Here is a 24879-nt window from a genome sequence, read left to right as displayed (position 1 = left end):
TGCAACCAAGAATTAGAAAAGGTCATAATCCTGAATCTACATAAAAGCTCACAAAAGGACACAAGACTGCAGCCTAAATGAATTTATGCCCCCAAACACTTTTACTTCTTCTTCCCCCCCATCTAATATTTTTATTTGTTTTTCCAAGTACAAATTTATAACAAAATTGTTTAAATAACCATACTCTGAGATTCTCTGAATCTCCAGACTTCCCTCCATCCCCTACATGGTTCCTTGTACCAATATTTACAACTACATATCAGTCTATTCTCCATAGTCTACTTTTACTTCAGCCCAGTCAAAAGTTGGGTGTATACTCCCTGCTCTGTGATTGCAAAGGAAAAACAATTGTTTTTAACTGAGAGGATAAAAACTCTTCCATGCAGAAAGATCACCTGTTCATATTTCTCTAGCTCAGAGTGGTATATCTGTCGGATCTGTGACAGCTTGGCCCTGTAGTCAGAGTGCTCAATGCTATTGTCATTTGGACAGCCACCTGAAGTTGCTGCTATGGCCGCAGGTCCTCCTCTTCCCCGCTTCTCCGGCCCGGAGACACCCTCTGCCAGCAACATGTTATCAAGTCTCATTAGCTGAGCATCAGGGGGATCTTCTTCCTGAATACCACGTATACTTAACACTGGATAAATATAAATAGGGAGCAGAGGATTATTTCAGAAGCAGAGAAAACAAAGTAGGAGTTTATTTGCCCCATGATCTCTTTGCACATACAGTTACAACCATGACCTCAGAATGCATAGCACCCAAACAAAAGGCTAACAAAGATTGAATAATTTGTTTCTGCTTCACATGCAATTGCACTCAAAGGAGGGAGCTGAGGCTAGAGAAGAGATGGAACATCTCCAGAAAAACAAAAAAAAAGCAGGAAGACACATATGGTCAATAGCATCCCAAACTATTTGCATTTTCCATACAGAAGCACACATCGAACACATTCAAAGGCCAAGGGAGAGCATAGCCTAATGCAAACTTCAGCATGTGCAACAAATTCTTGACTATTTTATATTGTCATTTGGAACTCCTTCCTAAGCTTCCTTCTTGATCTCTGAAGTCCTCTCTAAAGCCAAGTGTCCCAGAGGTTCACTTTTTAAAATGGAAGTGGTGTAGAGCAGTTTTGTGCCATTTCCTTGGCCAGAAGAAACCTGTAGCAGCCGTTGACTGCTATGTAGTACAAACTGACAGCTTCTTCCATGGGTGGAAAAACCCATATGCCCAGGAGACACTGGAGCCTTTAAAAAAATGAGCCTGGAAAATACCGTATTTTTCGCTCTATAAGATGCACTTTTTTCCTCCTAAAAAGTAAGGGGAAATGTGTGTGCGTCTTATGGAGCGAATGCAGGCTGCGCAGCTATCGCAGAAGCCAGAACAGCAAGAGGGATCGCTGCGCAGCTCTAGCTTCTGGCTTAGCCCCTCAGTCCCTTCCCCCACCTCCCGGAAAAGCCCCCAAGAACCACGCTCCCTTTAAAGAGCCGCGCATGTGTGCAGCTCTTGGGGGCTTTTCCCCGAGGAGGGAGAAGGGCAACCGTCACTGACGGGCTGCCCTTCTCCCTCCTTGGGGACAAACCTGCAATCACTCTAAGCGTGCGCTCTAAGCACACGCTCTAAGCAGCTCGTGAAAGGGAGCGCTGAGCAGAGCCTGGGATGCATGCAGGCTCTGCTCAGCACTCCCTTTAAAGAATATTTTTTTTCTTGCATTCCCCCTCTAAAAACTAGGTATGTCTTATGGCCAGGTGCGTCTTATGGAGCGAAAAATACGGTAGATGCTGAGGAGGGGGAAGGGGTTACATTTTCATTGCCCCTTTCCTCCAAGTAGTATACAAGATTCTCCCTCGTTCCAATTTATCTTCAGTAGTTTAAGGCAGGCATAGGCAAACGCAGCCCTCCAGATGTTTTGGGACTACAACTCCCATCATCCCTAGCTAACAGGACCAGTGGTCAGGGATGATGGGAATTATTGTCTGAAAACATCTGGAGGGCTGAGTTTGCCTATGCCTGGTCTAAGGTGACCCAACAGAGAGTTGTTAATGGAAACAGAGAACCAATTAAAATGGAAATACTTTAATGAAATCTGAGAGAATGTAACAGATTGGTTGCAATATTTTCAGTTAAATGAAATGTTTAACAATGATAAAAAGATAGGATTTGCGTATGAAATCTCAACTTTTCAGAGAGAAATAATAGAAAATGAAATGAAATTAATTTCTAAAATGTGCAATCTGTTGTTGGAATGGGAAACGAAGGATGAAGAGGTTAAGTCAGTCATGATTAAATGGGCACAAGGTGTGGGACATAATATTCAGATGATGGAATGGGAAAAATTATGGAAGAATGATATAAAATTTACAGCATGTGTGGCGGTTAAAGAAAATTACATGAAAATGATGTATAGATGGTATCTAACTCAAGTTCTAACAGAAGCAGAAGACATCAAGAAGAGGTGGCAAGAATACACAGAGGAATTATACCAGAAAGATATGGATGTCTCGTGCACCCCAGGTAGTGTGGTTGCTGACCTTGAGCCAGACATCCTGGAAAGTGAAGTCAAATGGGCCTTAGAAAGCACTGCTACTAACAAGGCCAGTGGAAGTGATGGTATTCCAGCTGAACTATTTAAAATTTTAAAAGATGATGCTGTTAAGGTGCTACACTCAATATGCCAGCAAATTTGGAAAACTCAGCAGTGGCCAGAAGATTGGAGAAGATCAGTCTACATCCCAATCCCAAAGAAGGGCAGTGCCAAAGAATGCTCCAACTACCGCACAATTGCACTCATTTCACACGCTAGCAAGGTTATGCTTAAAATTCTACAAGGAAGGCTCAAGCAGTATGTGGATCGAGAACTCCCAGAAGTGCAAGCTGGATTTAGAAGAGGCAGAGGAACCAGAGACCAAATTGCAAACATGCGCTGGATTATGGAGAAAGCTAGAGAGTTCCAGAAAGACTTCTACTTCTGCTTCATTGACTATGGAAAAGCCTTTGACTGTGTCGACCACAGCAAACTATGGCAAGTTCTTAAAGAAATGGGAGTGCCTGATCACCTCATCTGTCTCCTGAGAAATCTCTATGTGGGACAAGAAGCTACAGTTAGAACTGGATATGGAACAACTGATTGGTTCAAAATTGGGAAAGGAGTACGACAAGGCTGTATTTTATCTCCCTGCTTATTTAATTTATATGCAGAATACATCATGCGAAAGGCTGGGCTGGATGAATCCCAAACCACAATTAAGATTGCCGGAAGAAATATCAACAACCTCGGATATGCAGATGACACAACCTTGATGGCAGAAAGTGAGGAGAAGTTAAAGAACCTTTTAATGAGGGTGAAAGAGGAGAGCGCAAAATATGGTTTGAAGCTCAACATCAAAAAAACGAAGATAATGGCCACTGGTCCCATCACCTCCTGGCAAATAGAAGGGGAAGAAATGGAGGCAGTGAGAGATTTTACTTTCTTGGGCTCCATGATCACTGCAGATGGTGACAGCAGCCATGAAATTAAAAGACGCCTGCTTCTTGGGAGAAGGGCAATGACAGGCCTAGATAGCATCTTGAGAAGTAGAGACGTCACCTTGACAACAAAGGTCCGTATAGTTAAAGCCATGGTTTTCCCAGTAGTGATGTATGGAAGTGAGAGCTGGACCATAAAGAAGGCTGATCGCCGAAGAATTGATGCTTTTGAATTATGGTGCTGGAGAAGACTCTTGAGAGTCCCATGGACTGCAAGAAGATCAAACGCATCCATTCTTAAGGAAATCAGCCCTGAGTGCTCACTGGAAGGACAGATCGTGAAGCTGAGGCTCCAGTACTTTGGCCACCTCATGAGAAGAGAAGACTCCCTGGAGAAGACACTGATGCTGGGAAACATGGAGGGCACAAGGAGAAGGGGGCGACAGAGGACGAGATGGTTGGATAGTGTTTTCGAGGTTACCAGCATGAGTTTGACCAAACTGCGGGAGGTAGTGGAGGACAGAGGTGCCTGGCGTGCTCTGGTCCATGGGGTCACGAAGAGTCGGACACGACTAAACGACTAAACAACAACAACTCAAGTTAAATTAGCAAAAAACGTATAAAACTAAGGAAAGCAAGTGTTAGAAATGTAAAGTAGCAGAGGGGACATTTTTTAATTGCTATATTATAAAGAAATATTGGGAAATGATTTATAATGAAATGAAGAAAATGTTTAGGATAACCTTTATTTAAAAAGCCAGAAGCTTTTTTAATAGTTATAATAGGAGTGGCTCTACCAAGAGCACAAAAGAATCTGTTTACATATGCAACAACGGCCACACAAATTTTACTAGCCCAACATTGGAAAGAAGATGGTGTCCTATCTAAAGAAGACTGGCATGTTAAACTAATGGAATATGCTGAAATGGCAAAAATGAAGATGAAATTAAGAGGAAGAGACGATAATGAATTTAAGGAAAAATGGAAGATGTTTATTGCATATATACAGAAGCAATGTACACAGGTTAATGTTAGCAGGGTTTTAAGAATACTTTTAATATTATCATAAATGGATAATAGATGATTTAAATATGTTAGAAACTTAATAATGGACATGCAGTATTTTGATAAATAATTGAACCAAGGAAGGGGTTAGAGGGAAGTTAATTTGTTTTGTTTTTGTATTGTTACTGTTTTTTATGTTTGTTATTTTTGGAAAATTAATAAAATGTTACTAAAAAAAGAACAGAGGTTTGAAAAAGAGTCATCCCACATTGGTTGCTTTCTTTCATGTGTGTGCAGGCCAAGGTTGCTGCTTCATATTTCTCATTTAGTCCCTATGCCTCTCCTGCAGCCCCACACACTTCCCACCCTTACTCTCTAAGGTAGGTGGAATTGGGCTGCAAGAGAGGCAGGGCCTCAACACACTTTCCGCCTTTTCCACAATCCATCTTTCCTAGCCCAGGCAGAGCAGAGCACAATGGCTGAGCAATGACAGGATCTCAGATAATGCAGATCACCTGGGACTCAGGAATAGCTCTGCCCAGAACATCAACTGGCAGGTTGTAGGAGTCGAATGGCTGTGAGCATTTGCAACGCCACCTGTTGCAGCAAAGCACCCAGTGTGTACACACCTGCATCCTAAATGCTAAATTCATCTCACCAGACCTGAAAGAAGCTCTCAGAAACTCTATTAGTCATAAATAATTTTTATTAAATCCAAAAGATTTAACAGGATTCAAAAATTAGCCACAGGTTATAGTGTGGGCTTTTAATTGCATGGTAACTTAAGTTCCCATGTAAAAGAGCTTCTCTTCATTCAGACAAAGCACTTTATTTTCCAAGGAAAGAATGGATTTGTCTCTGTTAAGTAGCTGAGAGAACTGTTATCTTCATTAAATAGCCTCAAAAAATCACTTGAACCGAATTACTTTAATATTTATCAGTTAATTAATCAATTAAATGAGTAATAGTACAACAATAAATTGACTAAAAGAAACCTTTCCATTGGTTGGCAGCCCTAATTTTTATGAATGCTTTTAATGGACAATTCTCAGCCCCATAAACCCCTGAGAACCTGGGCAGCCACATCCACTAACATGCCATGGTTTGTTCTGATAGCTAATCATTACACTCTCTACATATTCATCAAAATGGAAAATAATTAGACTGAGTCAAGTGAAATTCCCATCATTTCTAATTAGCCCTTAATTAAAACACATCACAACCTAAGGTACTGAGGCCTCACTCAATATGCAAATGCAATCATTGCAATATATTTACATATCATTAATTAACATGCTGCGGTGCTGTAATGAACTGTACGAGAGCACCGGTGCCAAAACAAGAATGATATGCCATTTGTTAGGCTTGTTTTCCAATCCAGATTTTTCTCTTCCATGTAGCAACAGAGCAGCAGGGCTCATTGTCCTCTCTTATGATGGAACATTTGTGCTACTAGAGAGGAAAAACATATCTATCGATTAACTGAAATATTCAAGAAGCAGACACAGGATGATCAAGCTGATTCAGCCAACTGAAGTTAAGCCCCGGCTGAAATGTCCAGTTCTCTTCAGGGACCAAGGAAGATAAGGTTCAACTAGCAAACAGTGGTTAAAGGTTTCACTCAAGAGAAACTGGAAGGAGAGAGGGAGCTCAGTGGTTGAGCTTAAGTGACAATGCTAATATTTAAGTCAGGCTTCCTCAGCCTCGGCCCTCCAGATGTTTTTGGCCTACAACTCCCATGATCCCTAGCTGGCAGGACCAGTGGTATTTGAATGGCAATCCTTAATTTGCTCATGTAGAACAAGTCGAGGCCTCTGCAGGCCTGAGCGCCCAACCCCACTTACTTTGCACCTGGACCGCAACACACCCTCTGATCCCAAGGACCTTATAATCTACCCTCAGATGCAAGATGAAATATTTTGGCCATGCAACTCCATTAAAATCAAGGAGGATGAGAGACAGGGAAGCATCCCTTCTGATTCCTCATCCTTAGTGCTACTGAGCAGCAGCAGCAGCTTTGGCAGAGTCTTCCCTTCCTTATAAACCTCAGCTGCTGCTATTAACACTGAGAAGAAGATAGTTTAATGAGCTAATTTCCATATATATCAGCAGCTCAAGTATTCTGGCTCCATCCAATGACTCAGTTCAGAATATGACCACAGCTAAAGGAGCTGCCAACTAAGATTTTACTGGAATATATTCCTATGCCTACTTGCTTGGGAGTAAGAAAGCGTAGGATCAGGCTGCACATGCAAAAGCAACTAGAAACACTAATATGTGCTGCTGCTCCTCAAAGTGCATGGGCATACGTTCAAAGATACTTTCAGCATTAAAAAAAGAAGAACAGAAAGATGCTCTCAGGTCAAATCTAGAATGCAAACACACAATACAGTTAAAGCACGTGACTTCCCCCAAAGAACCCTGGGAATTTTAGTTAATGGTACTGGGAATTGTAGGTAAAAGGTAAAGGTAAAGGACCCCTGGACGGTTAAGCCCAGTCAAAGGCGACTCTGGGGTTGCGGCGCTCATCTCCCTGTTTGTCCACAGAAATGTCGTTTACCTTCCTGCCGCAGTGGTACCAATTTATCTACTTGCACTGGTGTGCTTTTGAATGGCTAGATTGGAAGGAGCTGGGACAGAGAAACAGGAGTTCACCCCATCGTGGGGATTCAAACTGCTGACATTCTGATCAGCAAGCCCAAGAGGCTCAGAGGTTTAGACCACAACGCAACCAGTGTTGGGAATTGTAGCTGAAAAGTATGATGTTACAAAAGCAACAAGACAGGTATGTCCCCTGTCACCATTATTGTTTATACTGGTTCTTTGAAGTTCTGGTGAACATTATAAGAGCAGAAGAAAGTATAAAAGTATAAAACCAAGTGGCTCGTTTTAAACTCAATAAGGTAAAAACTAAAATGTCGGTGAAAAATATGAATGTACAATTAAAAGAAAAATTACAACAGATCACAGAAATACGTGTGGGAAAGAAAATTGAATATTTAGGGTATGGTTAACTGCCAAAAATATAAATGTATTCAAAGACTATTACATACCTACATGGAAAGAAATTAAGAAGGATTTTGAAGTATGGGGAAGGATGAAATTATCATTTTGGGGTAGAATATCTGCTGCAAAAATGAATGTGAGGGGAGAGACTTCATCAGGCAAGGCCTTCTTCCACCTGCCTTGCCCCCCCCCTCCAGTCTCTGCTTCTCAATTTGTATTGTATTATTTTATGCACTGTGGCTTGCCATTGTTTTATTGATTGCAGTTTAGAAATTATTTAGCCATTTGATAAGAAAGTCAATCTACCAGGTATGGGATAGGTACAAGAATATATTAGAACAAAGAACACCATGGTGGATTTATCCATTGGAAGCAATCTCAGTTTAAAAAGTAAATATGAGAAGCAAGTGGGCCACCTATAAAGACTTGTTAAAAGAGGCAGGAGACCAATTAAAATTGAAAAAAAGAGGATATTAGAGAATTGTTAACAGACTGGATGCAGTATCATTAATTAAATGATGTTTTCAAGGTTGACAAAAAAAGGTTTCGATACAAGATCGAGTTTTGAAATAGATCTGTTGGAAAATAATGTGAAAGTTTTATCAAAAATGTACAAATTAATTTTAGAGTGGAATAAAAAAGACAAAGAAGTTAAGCCAGTGATGATACATTCGGCTAGAGACTTTGGATATAATATCCAACTTTCATCCTGGGAAAAGTTACAGAAAGAGGAAATAAAATTTACTACATGCTGTTCGTTGAAAGAAAGTAATATGAAAACGATATATCGTTGGTATCTAACACCGAGTAAAATTGCTAAAGTGTACAAAACAAGTTCTAAACTTCTCCACGACCCTTCCCCTCTGCAGATTCGGATGGTCGGCCCCGCCACTTAATGGATCCAATTGGCTTCCAGAGAGTGGTAGGGGATGCTTTACCCCAAGTTGACTGTCTCCGCTGGAATGCGGAGTTAACCAGGGCTATTGACTGTCTGGCTCCGAAGCGCCCTCTCCGGTTGGATGGAGCCTGGACAGCCCCATGGTTTCCCTGGAGCTGAGGGTGATGAAACAATCGTTGAGAAGGCTAGAGCACCGGTGGTGGAAAACTCATTCCAAATCAGTCTGGGCACGGGCTAGAACTCAATGTCAAGTCTACCAATTGGCAATGGCGATGGCGAAGAAGACCTTCTTCACCGCCTCCATTGCATCTGCAGAAAACAGCAGGAGGAGACTCTTTCAGGTGGTTCAAAATCTATCGGAACCACCTTCGTCACCAGGGCCTGGTAGGGACCCCAAGATTTCCTGCAATGCTTTTGCAAAGTTTTTTGCAGATATCAAGTCGCTTGGATTCAGAAGGAGGTAGACTCCACCGTGGGAGCAGGGCCAGGGCGGAAGAGTGCTAGAGTCCTGACTAGTCATTTTAAAGGTAAAGGGAACCCTGACCGTAAGGTCCAGTCGTGGCCAACTCTGGGGTTGCGGCGCTCATCTCGCTTTATTGGCCAAGGGAGTCGGTGTACAGCTTCCAGGTCATGTGGTCAGCATGACTAAGCCGCTTCTGGCGAACCAGAGCAGCGCATGGAAATGCTGTTTACCTTCCTGCCAAAGTGGTACCTATTTATCTACTTGTACTTTAACGTGCTTTCAAACTGCTAGGTTGGCAGGAGCAGGGACCGAGCAACAGGAGCTCACCCCGTTGCGGGGATTCGAACCGCCAACCTTCTGATCGGCAAGTCCTAGGCTCTGTGGTTTAACCCACAGCGCCACCCGTGTCCCTTCTAGTCATGTTACATGGGATCAATTCCAATCTGTCACCTCCGAGGATGTGGACAGGCTTGTTTGGACAAGTGAAACCAACCATCTGTCTCCTTGATCCTTGCCCATCCTGGGTAATAAAAGCGAGCTGGGGAGGGCTGGGCAATGGGCTCTGCGGGGTGGTGAATGCTTCCCTCTGCGAGGGAGACTTCCCAGACCCGCTGAAAGAGGCGGTCATTAAACAGCTTCTTAAAAAACATATTTAGACCCGGCCAATATGGCCAACTATCGTCCAGTCTCAAATCTACCATTCTTGGGCAAGGTGACTGAGCGGGTGGTTGCTGAACAACTCCAAGCACGCCTGGAGGATGCGGACCATTTGGATCCCTTCCAATCGGGATTCAGGCCTCACCATGGGACTGAAACTACCTTGGTTGCGCTGGTTGATGATCTCCGGTGGGCTAGGGACAAAGGTGAGAGCTGTTTCCTAGTTCTGCTAGATCTCTCAGCGGCCTTTGACACCATCAACCATAACATCCTTCTAGACTGTCTAGAGGGGCTGGGAGCTGGGGGCACTGTTACACAGTGGTTCCGCTCCTTCCTCCTGGGCTGTGTCCAGAAAGTGGTGTTGGGGGATGAGTGTTCAGACCCCTGGGCTCTCACATGAGGGGTGCCTCAGGGTTCTGTCCTCTCCCCCATGCTTTTTAATATCTATATGAAGCCGCTGGGAGAGATCATCAGGGGGTTTGGGCTGGGTATTCATCAGTATGCAGATGACACCCAGCTCTACCTCTCTTTTAAATCAGAACCAGTGAAGGCGGTGAATGTCCTGTGTGAGTGCCTGGAGGCAGTTGGAGGATGGATGGCGGCTAACAGATTGAGGATGAATCCTGACAAGACAGAAGTACTGTTTTGGGGGGACAGGGGCGGGCAGCTAAAAGCATTGTTACACTGCTTTGACAAATTTTCTGCTAATGCACATTTTATGTCAAGGAAAAACATTACCTACACCACTGCAATTAAAAATGGAACAGAATTTCAAAAGGGGCACACTATTGAACATAGCAATAATTACTGAAAATCCCTGACCCATCTCCGTACCATTAGTTGATTATTTATTGATTATTTATTAACAGTATTATACGCCACCCTTAAGCCAAAAAGGCTCTCAGAGCTCCTAACAAAAATCAGTTCTAAGATGGTCCCTGCCTTCAGGTTCACAAATAAACAAATAAATAAATAAATAAAATATAAGTACAGTGGTACCTCGGTTTACATACGCTTCAGGTTACAGACTCCACTAACCCACAAATAGTACCTCAGGTTAAGAACTTTGCTTTGGGATGAGAACAGAAATTGTCCTCTGGCGGAGCAGCGGCAGCAGGAGGACCCATTATCTAAAGTGGTGCTTCAGGTTAAGAACAGTTTCAGGTTAAGAACGGACCTCCGGAACAAATTAAGCTCTTAACCAGAGGTACCACTGTAAAGAGGAATGTGTGGGAGGAGCAAAATGCAAGTTCAAGCACAAGTTCTTTAATTTATGGTCCATGGTAGTGGCTGTTTGTCTGTCTTGCCAAGGAGAAAGAGCCATCCCTCCTCAGCAGCAGACTCCCCCACCAAGCTCTGATCCAAGATAAGCCCTGGTGACAAAGAATCCTCACTGGAGGGGGCAGGATGGAGTTACCCTCCTTTCTGGGAATATGAGAGGCAGTTCTGGCTCTCTCATCCACTGGGATGTTTGAATTGCTCCTGCAAAATGTGAATTGCACAGGCAAAATGTGAGCATGTGGTAGAAGTATTTCTAGTGGTGATGAGTGACACAACGCTGACTTCCCAGGTTCCCATTTTGAACCTCTTCTCCACTGCATATCCTCCACAGCATTAATAACAACATCTTCCATTATTCTTCCACTGTTGATGCTCTTTGCATATCTTTACAGCGGGGGGGGGGGGGGAGATCTGACCACCAGGATTATCCTGTTCTCCAGAGAGTATTTTGGGGGGCAGACTAATGTTTTGCTGAAACCCCCACAAGTGCCTTCTAGCACTAAGAGCTTCACAATTAGGAGTGACACATGCAGCCTTTGACTGTGTAAACCACAGCAAACTATGGCAAGTTCTTAAAGAAATGGGAGTGCCTGATCACCTCATCTGTCTCCTGAAAAATCTCTACGTGGGACAAGAAGCTACAGTTAGAACTGGATATGGAACAACTGATTGGTTCAAAATTGGGAAAGGAGTACGACAAGGCTGTATATTGTCTCCCTGTTTATATAACTTATATGCAGAATTCATCATGCAAAAGGCTGGGCTGGATGAATCCCAAACCACAATTAAGATTGCCGGAAGAAATATCAACAACCTCGGATATGCAGATGACACAACCTTGATGGCAGAAAGTGAGGAGAAGTTAAAGAACCTTTTAATGAGGGTGAAAGAGGAGAGCGCAAAATATGGTTTGAAGCTCAACATCAAAAAAACGAAGATAATGGCCACTGGTCCCATCACCTCCTGGCAAATAGAAGGGGAAGAAATGGAGGCAGTGAGAGATTTTACCTTCTTGGGCTCCATGATCACTGCAGATGGTGATAGCCTGCTCCTTGGGAGAAAAGCAATGACAAACCTAGACAGCATCTTAAAAAGCAGAGACATCACCTTGCCAACAAAGGTCCGTATAGTTAAAGCTATGGTTTTCCCAGTAGTGATGTATGGAAGTGAGAGCTGGCCCATAAAGAAGGCTGATCGCCGAAGAATTGATGCTTTTGAATTATGGTGCTGAAGGAGACTCTTGAGAGTCCCATGGACTGCAAGAAGATCAAACCTCTCCATTCTGAAGGAAATTAGCCCTGAGTGCTCACTGGAAGGACAGATCCTGAAGCTGAGGCTCCAAAACTTTGGCCATCTCATGAGAAGAGAAGACTCCCTGGAAAAGACCCTGATGTTGGAGGGCAAAAGGAGAAGGGGACGACAGAGGACAAGATGGCTAGATAGTGTTCTCAAAGCTACCAGCATGAGATTGACCAAACTGCGGAAGGCAGTGGAAGGCAGGGGCAGCGGGAGGCAGTGGAGTGCCTGGCATGCTCTGGTCCATTGGGTCACGAAGAGTCGGACATGACTAAACGACTAAACAACTATATATATATCTCAGAGGGTGGAATATCTTGGTGTCTTACAGCTTGAAAACATGTTTCTTTTTTTCTTATGAATCAAACCAATGACAAACATTACCATACAGTACTTGGTTTAAATCCCAGTAGTTCTGGTAAGGTTCATGTTGCCATTTCTGCCTTAGCACCAACTTCTGCAATTATTCCAGAACTCTTCCTCTTCAATAAAGGCAGTGGTCTGAGGGCAATGGGGGATGCCAAGAACCTTTATATTCAAGGATCAGGGCACTCTTAGGACCCCTCCAACAAACGTGAATAATGTCAAGTGCCCTTGTTGATCAGCAGTCTGTCTTAAAATTAGAAAAAGTCAAAACACAAGAGGTGGCCTAGAATATATACTTGACCAAATGCACATAGTGGCAGAGAATCACCACATTTAGTGAGAGAAACACCAATTTTTCTCATAGTTTACCATTGGTTCTTGCAAGCATGCGGGCACTTGACTGAAGAGAAAAGGGAAGAGGAGAGCACAAACAGAAGGCCCAATATTTGAAACTGATTCAGAACTGAGAACAAGCTTGTGACCCTTTATCGTTAAAACAGAGCCTCAACCCTGATGCTACACTATGACCAGGTCTTTGTTTGCTTGAAGCAGTAACATCTGCTCCCCATAATTTAAATAAGGAACAGACAGGCCATCAGACATTCAAAAACCTATGAGACCTAAACAAATCCGACGTAACTATGGGGCTGCAATCCCTTGGTACAAATATGTTCAACTTGAAATGAATTTCAACTTGCACATTTTAAAAGATGCAAACTGCACACCCAGAAAGGCAAATTCCACCAGGAAACACATTTCATTAAGCAGAGTTTGCGAATCCATGCTCTTTCAGCTGCAGAAAGGGAGAGAACAAACCCAATAAAAGATAAAACAGGCAGCATTCTCCTAGTTCTGTAAAGCTATGTTACAATAAAGGCCAATTGCTGTTAAAAGAAAACAGAATATGCTACCCATAGAGCAAGCATGCCCAGGTTGCTCTTTGCAATGTTTCCTAAGCCTTTTCTAGCCCAGGAAATATCACTGTAACAAATAACATATATCTGTAGTTACTAGAGTAAAACCCACGAAGAGCAGCCTCTTCTCTTAGTGTTTCCATTACTTTGAACACGTATAGTTACAGGCCTGGGTTATGCGACATAAAAAAAAAAAAATCTCAAGTTACTGAAAATCTAGCCATTAAAACCTTGAATGAGCAATTGATTTCTGAGCATCAGGGATGTGTTTCTAATTCGTATCATATACAGAAAGCAAATGTAACCAAGGATAGAGACAGACACTAGCTTTCAAATGGGCTGAAGGAGGTACAATTCTTCATTTTCCATTACACTGTTTTCTTTTATCCCCTTGCTGTCTACGGTCAAACTGGCTTTGAAGAACTTAAACAACCTGCAAAACCTGTCAACTGAGAGGACAGAAGGATGAGTGTTCTAACAGAGGGAATAATACAACTAACACATACACTCCAGCCTAAAAGAATAAACTGTCAGCTGAGAAGCTGCTGTGTCCCATCTCACCCCAGCCGGAGTCAACAGGCAAATTACTCTCTCTCACAGCCTCTGTCATACAGGGATAATAATGCTGGCTTACTTTACGTAGCTCGTGTAAGGATTAATGAATTACCGTGTAATGTAGAATGAACACAGTGCTATTATTAATTATTGTTAGGGAAAGACCTCTTTAAATATTATGTCTTTATAATTGTTTTCTCCACTATTATCATGTAAATAGGTGTGGCTTCATCGAACTTTAAGCTGCACTGAAGAAAGGAAAAGCTTCCCCACTTCAACTAAAAAAAGGTGTGTGGACAAAGAAATGGTTAAACTGGGCTGTAAAACTGTCACCATTGAGTGGAGATTACCACAGACTTCTGCGACACAGAGAGCTGACCCACGAGGCACCATCAGTTTGCACCCATGCAAATTACACTGAAATGAACAGTGCCTGGGCAAGAAGAGCTCAGCCATACCCTTTCACCACTCCCCACAAATAAAGGCAGTCGAGTTTCCCGCATTTGGGGAAATCGCAGGGGTCAGCACACCCACAGTGCAGTGGAGCAGCCTCACCCTGGGAAAACCTCCTTCATGATCAAGGAATCTCCCCTGCCAGGTAAGGATACCACTCCTGTTCATCTGAGGGAGGCTTGTGCAGCACTGAAACACAAGGATGTAGTGTCTGTGGGTCCAAGAGACTAAAGAGTCAAAATCAGAAACTATATCCATTATTGGGTGAGCAGGTGCAAAGAAGGACAAAGGCCCTGTACCTTTGGCCGTTGTGCAAAAGTGAGAGTTTCAGAAGGTACAGCTTCTCTCACTCCTGCATTACTAAACGCTCCTGCTAACATCCCCTCTTCTGCACAATTATTTGAAGTAAAGAAGCCCTGGCTACTTTTGCATTTGGTCCATATACCAAGATCACTTGCATGTTAATCCTGTACAGATGGGAGACGATCCCAAGCACAGTCCTAACCCTGCAGGGAGCCACTTGCTTGGGGGCAAACAAAAATTTCTTCTAGGTGAAGAGTTTGCCAGATCTACTGCTCATGCCTCGCTCTGGCATACAGGAATATGGAGACAGGCTGGAAAATATGTTGTACTCATCTGCAAGCATGCATGAATTATTTACTGAAAAGGCAATGAACAGTGTAAGAGAAGTATAGTTCACATGAATTTTAGAAGACTGCCCGCCAGTCCAGGTTGACACTCAACATTATCTGTCATTCACAGATCTTTGTGTCATGACATCTACGATTGCTGTAATGGTTGCATGCCAGACCCAGCATAAAAAGCATCACCTGCCATTACCAAGCTGATTATGTTATTCTGAATATTATGCAAATTACATTCATTATGCAGAAATTAAATTATACAAATTAGCCACAGCTCTCTAGAGCAAGACATTTCCACTGTGGTCTTCCATGTTCAACAAGTTGCCTATCCCATAAAAGAGGTTTGACTACAATCCAAATACAATCAACTCGGAAGAATAAATACAATACGGAGGTCATCAAAGTAGAAAGAAATATTGAGAAATGAATGGTGTTTGTCACCAAATAGCTGATAACACTGGGTGGCTTCAAGCAAAAGCCATTCACTTCTAAAAAGTTAGAATGAAGGGAGGATGATGTTAGCCCTTGATATCTTGGCTAATGAGAAATGTAGCATACATGTAGCATGGGGGGTGTATGTGTTTAGATAGTCAAACAGCCATCCTTCATCTTTATTTAGTACATACACTAGTTCAAACAACATACAAGCATTTTACAAGAATGCCTGGATATTTTCAATTTACTAATTTAGGTCACAAGCCTACACAGAAAGTTTGGCTGCTAAAATCCTAATGAAGTCAATGGGTTTAAACAGCGACTCTCTGAAGAGATGTACCCCAAAGTCTGTTCTGTTATGTTTTCTAAATTGGTCCTATTTCTTTTCTCTTTTCTTCTTATTTGTGTGTCATCTTAACTCTGTGCACTTGTAATTATGTATTTTTTATCTTTCCATAAAGAAAGGACATGTACCCCAAAGTCTCACTGATATCAGCTTGTGGCTGGAAGGCTACAGTGCATTAATGGTAAATTTAGCACTTAAAGACAGTTGCAGCAGCCCATGTGCCAGAAAGATTAGTTTTCAGAAATGAATTTTGTATAAAAATACCAACACACCTGTTTTTTCTTTAATATCGCATAGCACGCTGAAGAGAGCAGGTTTCATTCGGTGGCAATTCAAGGCATGTTTCCTGAAAAGGAGGAGGGGGAAACAGGATGAACGGCAAAGGAATATAACAGATAAGAAAAAGAAAAAGGTATAACAAAGAAACAGGCAAAACATTCCATTCAAAAGCCACAGTCCACATTGCACCAGAAAATTGCTCTGCAAGGTTCATTTACAGTCTGAAATGCCCTATTGCCTATACTAGCTAAGCACCAGGAAAGTTAAACTTGCATAATTATACAGATGCTTGTGTATTTTAAGAGCATATGGGAAGCCTCAAGGCTGTATTCCACATTAGCATTCTTGCACTTCCTTTAACAAGGCAGCCTGCTTCAAAATGAGGAACGCTATGTAAAACCACAAAAGGAATATTTAAGCATCCTGCTGCTTAACTCTGCACCAGCAAAGCCACAGAACTGTCAGAATCCCAATCTATTATTCACTCAGAAAACACAAGAGTGAAAGATCGCTCTACCAGTCTTAAAAACAAACACTACAATTGATATACAGCGGCTAAAGTCTTCACAGACCCTCTAACTCAAGGGTGTCAAATTCAATGGACAGGGGGAACAAATTCCACGTTCAGGGGATGCCCAGGAGGCCTGCTATTAGTTCTTCACAAATAAATGTCACTTCCACCCGAGTCCCCAATTTCACCGATGTTCTTCACCAAAATCAGTAAAATCAGAAGTTGTGTCAGCAGTTTTGGCAACTTACACAGCATTTATAGCCTGAATATGAGAGCACAATGGTGTTCTATTTTGCCATGCTGTGTCCTGGAGACCCCAGGAGCAAATGAATATATGAAACTGTCTTACATGGAGTCAGACCATTGGGCTATGAACAGCCTTCTTACCTGCAAAGTGTTTTCTATTAAACAAGGATGTAAGCACCTATCACCAGGCACAGGCTCTTATGGAGTGGTGGCCTCCTGCACTGTTAGTCTCTGAAGGGCCTGACGATGTCTCTGAGCTGACGCTCATACACAAACTACAAAATAACTCACTCAACCACCACACTGCCCAAAAAACAAAGGTCATGTAGCCCAATGCCCTGCAATGCAGGAATCTTATCTACATCATGCATGACAGATGACCATCCAAGCTCTGCTATAAACCCCCAAGAAAGGAGGGTTCACTACCTCTTGTGGTAGTCTGTTCCACTGTCAAATAGCTCTTACTGTCAGAAAGTTATTCCTGGTGTTTAGTCGGAATCTCCTTTCTTGCAACTTGACTCCATTGGTTTGGGTCCTCCTATCCAGAGCTGAAGAAAACAAGCATTTTCCCGCCTCCATGTGAACAGCCCTTCAGATATTGAAAAATGGCTCTCATATCTCCTCTCAGCCTCCTCTTAACCAGGTTAAACATATCCAGCTCCCTCAACTGCTCCTCATAAGTCATAATCATTTTGTTTGCTCTCCTCTGCACACCTTCCAGCTTGTCAACATCCCTCTTAAATTGTGGTGCCCAGAATTGGACACAGTATTCCAGGTGTGGTCTGACTATGGCAGAAGAGAGTGGGACTATGACTTCTCTTGATCTGGACACTAGACTTCTGTTGATGCAGCCTAGAATAGTGTTTGCTTTTTTTTTGCTGCTGCATCACACAGCTGACTCATGTTAAGCTTGTAGTCCACCAAGACCCCTAGATCCTTTTCACATGTACTGCTAGTAAGCCAAGTGTCCCCCATCCTATATTTGTGCATCTGGTTCTTTCTGCCTAAGTGCAGAACCGTACATTTGTCCCTACTGAAATTCATTTTGTTAGCCTGAGCCCAGTTCTCCAGTCTATTTAGGTCATTTTGAATTCTGATTCTGTTTTCTGCAGCATTAGCCACCCCTCCCAGATTGGTGTCATCTGCAAAGTTGATTAGCATCCCCTCAATTCCTTCATCCAAGTCATTTATAAAGATGTTGAAGAACAACAGGCCCAGGACAGAACCCTATGGTACCCCACTTGTCACTTTTTTCCAGGATGACAAGGAACCATTAATGAGTCCTCTTTGGGTTGGGTCAGCTACAAATTCACCTAACCGTTACCTCTTTCAACCCACATTTTACCAGCATCCTCACAAGAATATCATGGCGGACTTTGTCAAAATCCTTACTGAAATCAAGGTACACTATGTCCACAGCATTCCCCTGATCCACCCAGCTGGTAACACTATTTAAAAAAAGAAAGAAAGAAGAAAGAAGAAAGAATAATAAAGATTTTTTTATTAACAAATTTTAAAAATCTGTTATGCAAAGTAGTGTGCTAGATAAGAACTTACATGTTTGGGGTGGGAAGGGGAGACAAAGCAGCCCGTGGAAGGAAGCAGCCAGCAAACAGCTTCTGTACATGTGAGCGTCTTCTGCTGCTGCATGACTCAGCTGATTCGTGGGGCAGAGCAGCAGCAAAAGAGGCATGTCTTCGGCATCACAGAGTGCCAGCCTGCCAGATGGAGATGTTAGGTGCTACCAGACAACTCCACTTGCTCGCAAAAGGCCGATTGCCGGTCATGAAATTTGACTGGCGCCTGGTTGGTTTTGAACACTGCCACCACCCTTATCTGCCCAACAGAAACGAGGAACCTCTAGCCATTTAAAGGTTGTTGTACTGCAGCTACCACCAGTCCCAGGCAGCTTTAGGTCAATGCTTAGGGATTATGGGAGTTGTGGTCCAGCAGCATGTGGCAACCAGTTTCCCATCACTGTCTTAAGCTACACCCAAATGCAAGTTTTCTTCTGAAGCAAGCATTAATATTTGCTTTCCGCTTCCCTGGACAAAGAATTCAGAAACCAAAACGCACTGTTCTGATGATATCTACCATCACTACAGCTGAGCTCCTGGCTGCGTGAACATTCTCGAGAGCAGGAACTTCTGCATTCATATCAATATACAACATCCTAAGATATAAATGGAGGCTTTTTATATATTAGTCATGGCATATACAGGTACCTCTATTTATATCCATAGGCAAGGTGAGAAGACATGGATTCTAATGAAACCACCACCTGTCTAAGCACAAGCTATGAAAAATTTCTTCAAATACAAAATTAAACTGTACATGGATCATGTTCCTTCAAAACAGAGTATCCAAGAGTTACAAATAGACATGTGAAGACCTAGGGGGGAGGGGGAAATCTAGGAAAAAATGGGGGGGTCTGTTTTTCCCAGGCCTTCACATCTCTAGATCCAAGTTAGCATTGTAATGTTTTCTCCAAAGATTCATTCCCCATGCAAAAGCCACGCAAGCACAAAAGCAGCCAAGAGAACAGACAAGCAATTGATTGGTCTCTGATGGTTACAAAAGCGCTTCCCCCATATTAAAATGCCCTTTCTCATACCCTGTATGTGCCATTTTTTGACAAATGCTTCACAAAGCACCTCACTCCACCTGGTACCTGGCAACTTCAGCATCAGCTCAAAGCAGATCTCTTTTGAGGTCAACTCCACAGACCAGCAAGCAGGAGTTTCATTTCCTTGGAACACCAGAGTCCCCAGAGAAACTGCAGGTGCTCCATTTGCATGGGTGATAAATACAACTTCCTGCCCTGGTCAATGGCCAGGCCTCACAGGCTCCTGGAATCCTGTTATCTATTGGCATGTGGGAAACAGGCAATAGCTTACTGCAGTGTTTTCAAACTTTCAAGAAACAGCTTGTCTGTCAAAGAACTCCACGTTTCTGCCATGGTCTGCCTAACCACTACACTTGCAGAGGATTCTGGGACATTTCCCAGGGCAGACATTGCTTCTGAGATACTGGCCAAATCCATGGGGCCTCATGGTCACCAGCATGGTCACCTTCAGAGCAAGTGCATGCTCTGGAACCGACCCTTAATTACCGGGAAACACTAGCGATGGGCAAACTGTCTTTTCTGTTACTGAACATTTCATTGAGGAACCCCAGATAAGATTCTGGAAAAGAAATCTGAAGGTTGCCCAGAAAACAGTTTGAAAATCACTGGATTATTGGGTACACCAATTTCAGGTCAAACCAACAGCCCACTGCTAAATGTCTTATCTCCAACAGTAAGCCAGCAGAGAGTGCTTTAAAATATAATGCTACAGAACAAACAGGGCAATTTTTATTTTGCTATACAATATTTGTGGACTACTTTTCAATCATGCGGATTCTCAAAGTAGCTCATAATAATAAAATCAGATTTATAGTGGATTATACTGCCATCACAATTTTAGATTTGGAATACCACGAGCACTCAGAGGCACATGTGGCTGTGGCTCTTATGCTGCTTCGCTGTCAGTAATGTCCAGCCCCCGAGAATCCAGTACATTTAGGGCCACCTTCATCATACTGTCTTGTCCACAGACTGTACAGTGGTACCTCGGCTGAAGTACTTAATTTGTTCCAGAGGTATGTTCTTAACCTGAAACTGTTCTTAACCGGAAGCACCACTTTAGCTAATAGGGCCTCCCGCTGCCGCCACAGCATGATTTCTGTTCTCATCCTGAAGCAAAGATCTTAACCTGAGGTACTATTTCCGGGTTAGCAGAGTCTGTAACCTGAAGCGTATGTAACCTGAAGTGTATGTAACCTGAGGTACCACTGTAGCTATTTCTGCTAAGAATCTAACTTAATCTCCAGGCTCTCATGGATGGAATGTGAGGTTTCTCTTCTGTTATCTGTTGCATTCTTTACTTTTGCTTGGTATTTCATGGTTTTTGGTTTTAGATACCGGTACGTTTGTATTCTTATTGCACAACACTCTGGGACTTTTTGTGAAGGACAGGTAGCAAATATTATCTATGATAATTAAATTGCCTAACCTAATTGATGGACATGGGGAGTGGCTGGGGAAACCCAACCAGATGGGCAGGGGAAAATATTATTTTTATTTTTATTTTTATTATTATTATTATTATTATTATTATTATTATTATTATTATTATTACTACTACTACTACTACTACTACTACCACCACCACATTAAAATATTGGGCTTCACCATATTCCATGAATATAATAATGCAACAAACGGCAATACACCACCTTGTTTTTATATTGCTTTTCTATTAAGGCCAAAACTACATATCATGTGCAAATACAATCAGCTGTAGTCTGCTGCCTGGCAGCCCTTTTGTTTTAAGCACCACTTCAGGTGGGCACCATTCATACTGAATAAGCAAGGGGTGTTACCATGTCCCAGTCTAGCTGTTCTGCTCCAAATCTCCTTGCACTTAGAATACATCATACATTTTCAAACCAGGAAGCGGGTTGTCATGGGGTAGAGTGGGAGGATTAATATTTAACTGGCACCACAACCTTCAGGATATGTCAGGTTGTAGCTCTAAGTGCAGCCTTGCGCATCTCATTTTAAAAATTCCCAAGTTGGAGCAGTCACAGCAGATCAGTGACAATGCACCAAAATCAATGCAATTGAAAGCTAGCCTCTCTTTTATGCAGGGTAAGAATTTCAGACTGCACCACATGAGACTGCAGAAGAGCAAGGGAGTGATATTTCTGAAGGTTCTCATGTAGAGTATGTTCTCTGTATGGGAAACTAGCACAGCAGTGAGAATGTTTTAGTGTAGAATTCCTCTCCTTGGTCTAGTAGTTCCCCATTTGCAGGGAGCTTCTTACATAGAAAGTTTGAAGTGGTGGAGTCCAGTTGTACCACCAGTGTTGATATATTTAACAGAATCATATGCTGATACTTTTCATGGGCAGCACTACTTCAGGCTGAAATTTGTGTTTTTCATGTCCCCCTCCCAAGAGCTTCCTATACAAACAAATCTAGCATGCCAGGAGGATGGATTCAGCAAAGCTTTCTCTAGGATTTATTTCAATATGTACAGAAGATGGGGAAAGTGGGGGCATTTAACAGGCACCCCTCCACCAACACTCTGAATATATAAATTGGCCCCAAGACTCTTGGAAGAAGAGACACAACAGTTAGAGCAACTGAGGCTGCAATCTTATACACACTTATCTGGAAGCAAGTCCCACTGAACTGAACTCAATGGGGGCTTCTTCTGAGCAGACATGTATAGAATTTCACTTTGAAAATAGAAAGGAGAAACAGTGGGCCTTCATGCTACATGGTCCATCCCCAAAATCATTTGGCTAAATAAAATTATTACATTAAATGTTGCCTTAGTAAGCAATGACAAATACAAATAAACCATCGCTATCAGATTTCATAAAGTTCAAACTCAGTATAGAGATCCGTCAATGAATAATATTGAGCTCATAAATTAAACTCTCCAGAACTTGCTTAAATACTCAATGGTAGCCAAAGTTCATTACTCATTCTTGGGACAATACTCTTCCAGGACTTCTACATTAATCCCATAGTTCTACAATTTCCAAAGCTGAAAGACTATACAGGAAGCCAGCCCACTTACTCCTGTTGCAAAATTTCTAAATGCACTGCATGCAGGGCTGCTTTCGAAGACCATCTGCAAACTACAGTTAATTCAAAACACAGCTGCAAGACTGTCAACTGGAATTAGGTGGCAGAACATCTCTCATTAGTGATTAAACAGCTGCATTGGCTTCCAACTCAGTTCTAGGCACAATCCATGGTGCCAGTTCTTAGCTTTTAAGGCCTTCATGGTTTAGGACTACAGAAGAATCATCTACAGTGGTACCTCAGGTTAAGAACTTAATTCGTTCTGGAGGTCTGTTCTGAACCTGAAACTGTTCTTAACCTGAGGTACCACTTTAGCTAATGGGGCCTCCCGCTGCCACTGCGCCGCCGCCACACGATTTCTGTTCTCATCCTGAAGCAAAGTTCTTATTTCTGGGTTAGCGGAGTCTGTAACCTGAAGCGTCTGTAACCCGAGGTACCACTGTATCTCCAGCCAAGTCTGCTGATACAGTACAATGACTGATATTTTGGGACCCTTCTGCAGCACTTGCAAGCAGGGACCACCTCACCCAGGGAGGTTTGACTGACACCTACCTTGATATAATTTCTGCACTGAATATCTTTTTATTTTCTTTTTTTTAAAATAAATTTTTATTAAGTTTTCCTTTTGCCAATTCGTCACAACAATGTTTACATATTTTCGATTTTCGTACTTCCACCAGCTCCTCCGACAATCATCCATATACACTGTTTATACACATTTTCTATATTAAATATTGCCAATTGGTCTTATCCTTTGCGAATATCTTTTTATTTTCACAGGTCTTTCAAATGTGAAACTGTACCCCTGATTATTGATTTTATGCTGGTCTTTTTATCTACTGCTTTTAGAGTTTATTGCTTTATTTTTATTGTGGTTTTATCTGCTCTTCTTCTGAAACTTGTCCTACTTTTTTCTTTAAACAGTTGAGTAAGTTAGGCTTCTTAATCAACAGATTTTAAACATTTTAAACAAATGCACGTTACAACGGGGGCAGGGGGGTTCAAACAGCCACCTCAGCTTTAGTTCAATGTCAAATCCATACTTGATTTTTGTGTATAGGGACTTTTGAAATTTAATGATGTTTTAAAAATATTATACACCAGAATACTTAGGTATCTGCCACCCTGGAAGGCAGACTCTTTAAACAAGAAAAAGAAAGAATCTTACATTAGAGTAAATTCATTCAACATTCCACAGCTCACAGCAGTCATCCAGCCCAGTCTAACCTAACAGACTTAACAAAACATGGCACAAATTGCCTGCTTCTATTGACATTCTGTTCCTCGAAGAGGTGGCACCCTGCTGAACACGAAAGGTAGTAGTTTGTGATTGCACAAAAAGTCAAATGCAAAGATCCAAGTACACAACATAACTTTACTTCCTCTGGCAGAGTGCAGGTCTCCAAGGGCAACACAAGCAGTAACATTCTGAATACAAGCAGAGGGTTCACACTGCTACCAAGCAAGGTTCGCTCCAAGACTCAGATTAATAAGACTGGCCTTGACTGCTGTCAAAGAGGCAATAAGGCTGCCAAGTGGAACATAAAGATGCCGCCCCCCCCCCCGTAGGAGAGTTCCTACTGACCAGGAAGTGCAAGAACCAATAACAGTAGATTTCTGGCTTTGTTTTAAGTGCTGAATTTCTTATTGCTAATACAGTGGCACCTCGGGTTACATACGCTTCAGGTTACATACGCTTCAGGTTACAGACTCTGCTAACCCAGAAATAGTGCTTCAGGTTAAGAACTTTGCTTTAGGATAAGAACAGAAATCGTGTTCCGGCGGCGCGGCAGCAGCAGGAGGCCCCATTAGCTAAACTGGTGTTTCAGGTTAAGAACAGTTTCAGGTTAAGAACGGACCTCAGGAATGAATTAAGTACTTAACCCGAGGTACCACTGTACTCACAATACTTCATAGGGAACTGTTTTGAGATGTAGCAGCACTGGAGCGTTCTAGTAAGTAGTGTAGTCAGCCCACATTACATGGAGTGCTTGGATTTTGTTCCATAGGTACCTTTACGCCCAGCATTGCAAACTTCAGGCCAGTACATGGCTCTCCTTTGACCAGCCAGGCTGAAGTTTTCCTTGCACAACTAAGAATAAATGTCAGTATATGCCTGTAAAAATCTTTAAAAGCAATCCTTGAGGACAGGTACCTGTCCGCATGCACCTGCTCATGTAGCTTTTCAAGTTACTGCACTAGTTGAGCATCCTGGTGTATTGCTGCACAAGTGTACACTACGACTCATGGTGCTGCACCTTGCAGTTAATCCTTTCTGCATTTCGCCATGCACAGCAAATCAAAGGAATGTGGAAACTGGCACATGAATGAACTGAGGAGAAAAAGAAGGAACACACCACTGCACGAAGGAGGAGAGAACATCTAAATATGTATCCACAGATAATTTAGAATGTAAAC

At 42.4% G+C, this 24879-nt stretch overlaps 1 protein-coding gene and 1 non-coding gene across 5 annotated transcripts in view; both read right to left on the bottom strand.

Annotated features, from left to right (window-relative positions):
* Positions 1–24879, bottom strand: part of PBX4 (PBX homeobox 4) — a 39117-nt gene that overhangs the window by 8622 nt on the left and 5616 nt on the right. For all 4 annotated transcript variants that reach the window (XM_053369060.1, XM_053369078.1, XM_053369086.1 and 1 more), the window contains exons 2-3: positions 16057–16130; positions 396–637 (exon numbers count right to left, since the gene is read on the bottom strand). In XM_053369060.1, coding sequence (XP_053225035.1) covers positions 396–637; positions 16057–16130 — 316 coding nt within the window. The remainder of the gene's footprint in view (positions 1–395; positions 638–16056; positions 16131–24879) is intronic.
* Positions 14348–14512, bottom strand: LOC128409699 (U1 spliceosomal RNA). Its single transcript, XR_008329310.1, has one exon. It is a non-coding gene; the product is annotated as a U1 spliceosomal RNA (small nuclear RNA).

The sequence above is a fragment of the Podarcis raffonei genome, chromosome 2, assembly GCF_027172205.1.
Source record: "Podarcis raffonei isolate rPodRaf1 chromosome 2, rPodRaf1.pri, whole genome shotgun sequence".
In the NCBI taxonomy this organism is placed as follows: Eukaryota; Metazoa; Chordata; class Lepidosauria; order Squamata; family Lacertidae; genus Podarcis; species Podarcis raffonei.
The sequence above is the reverse complement of the archived record's forward strand: the minus strand, read 5'-3'. Positions and strand labels throughout refer to the sequence as shown.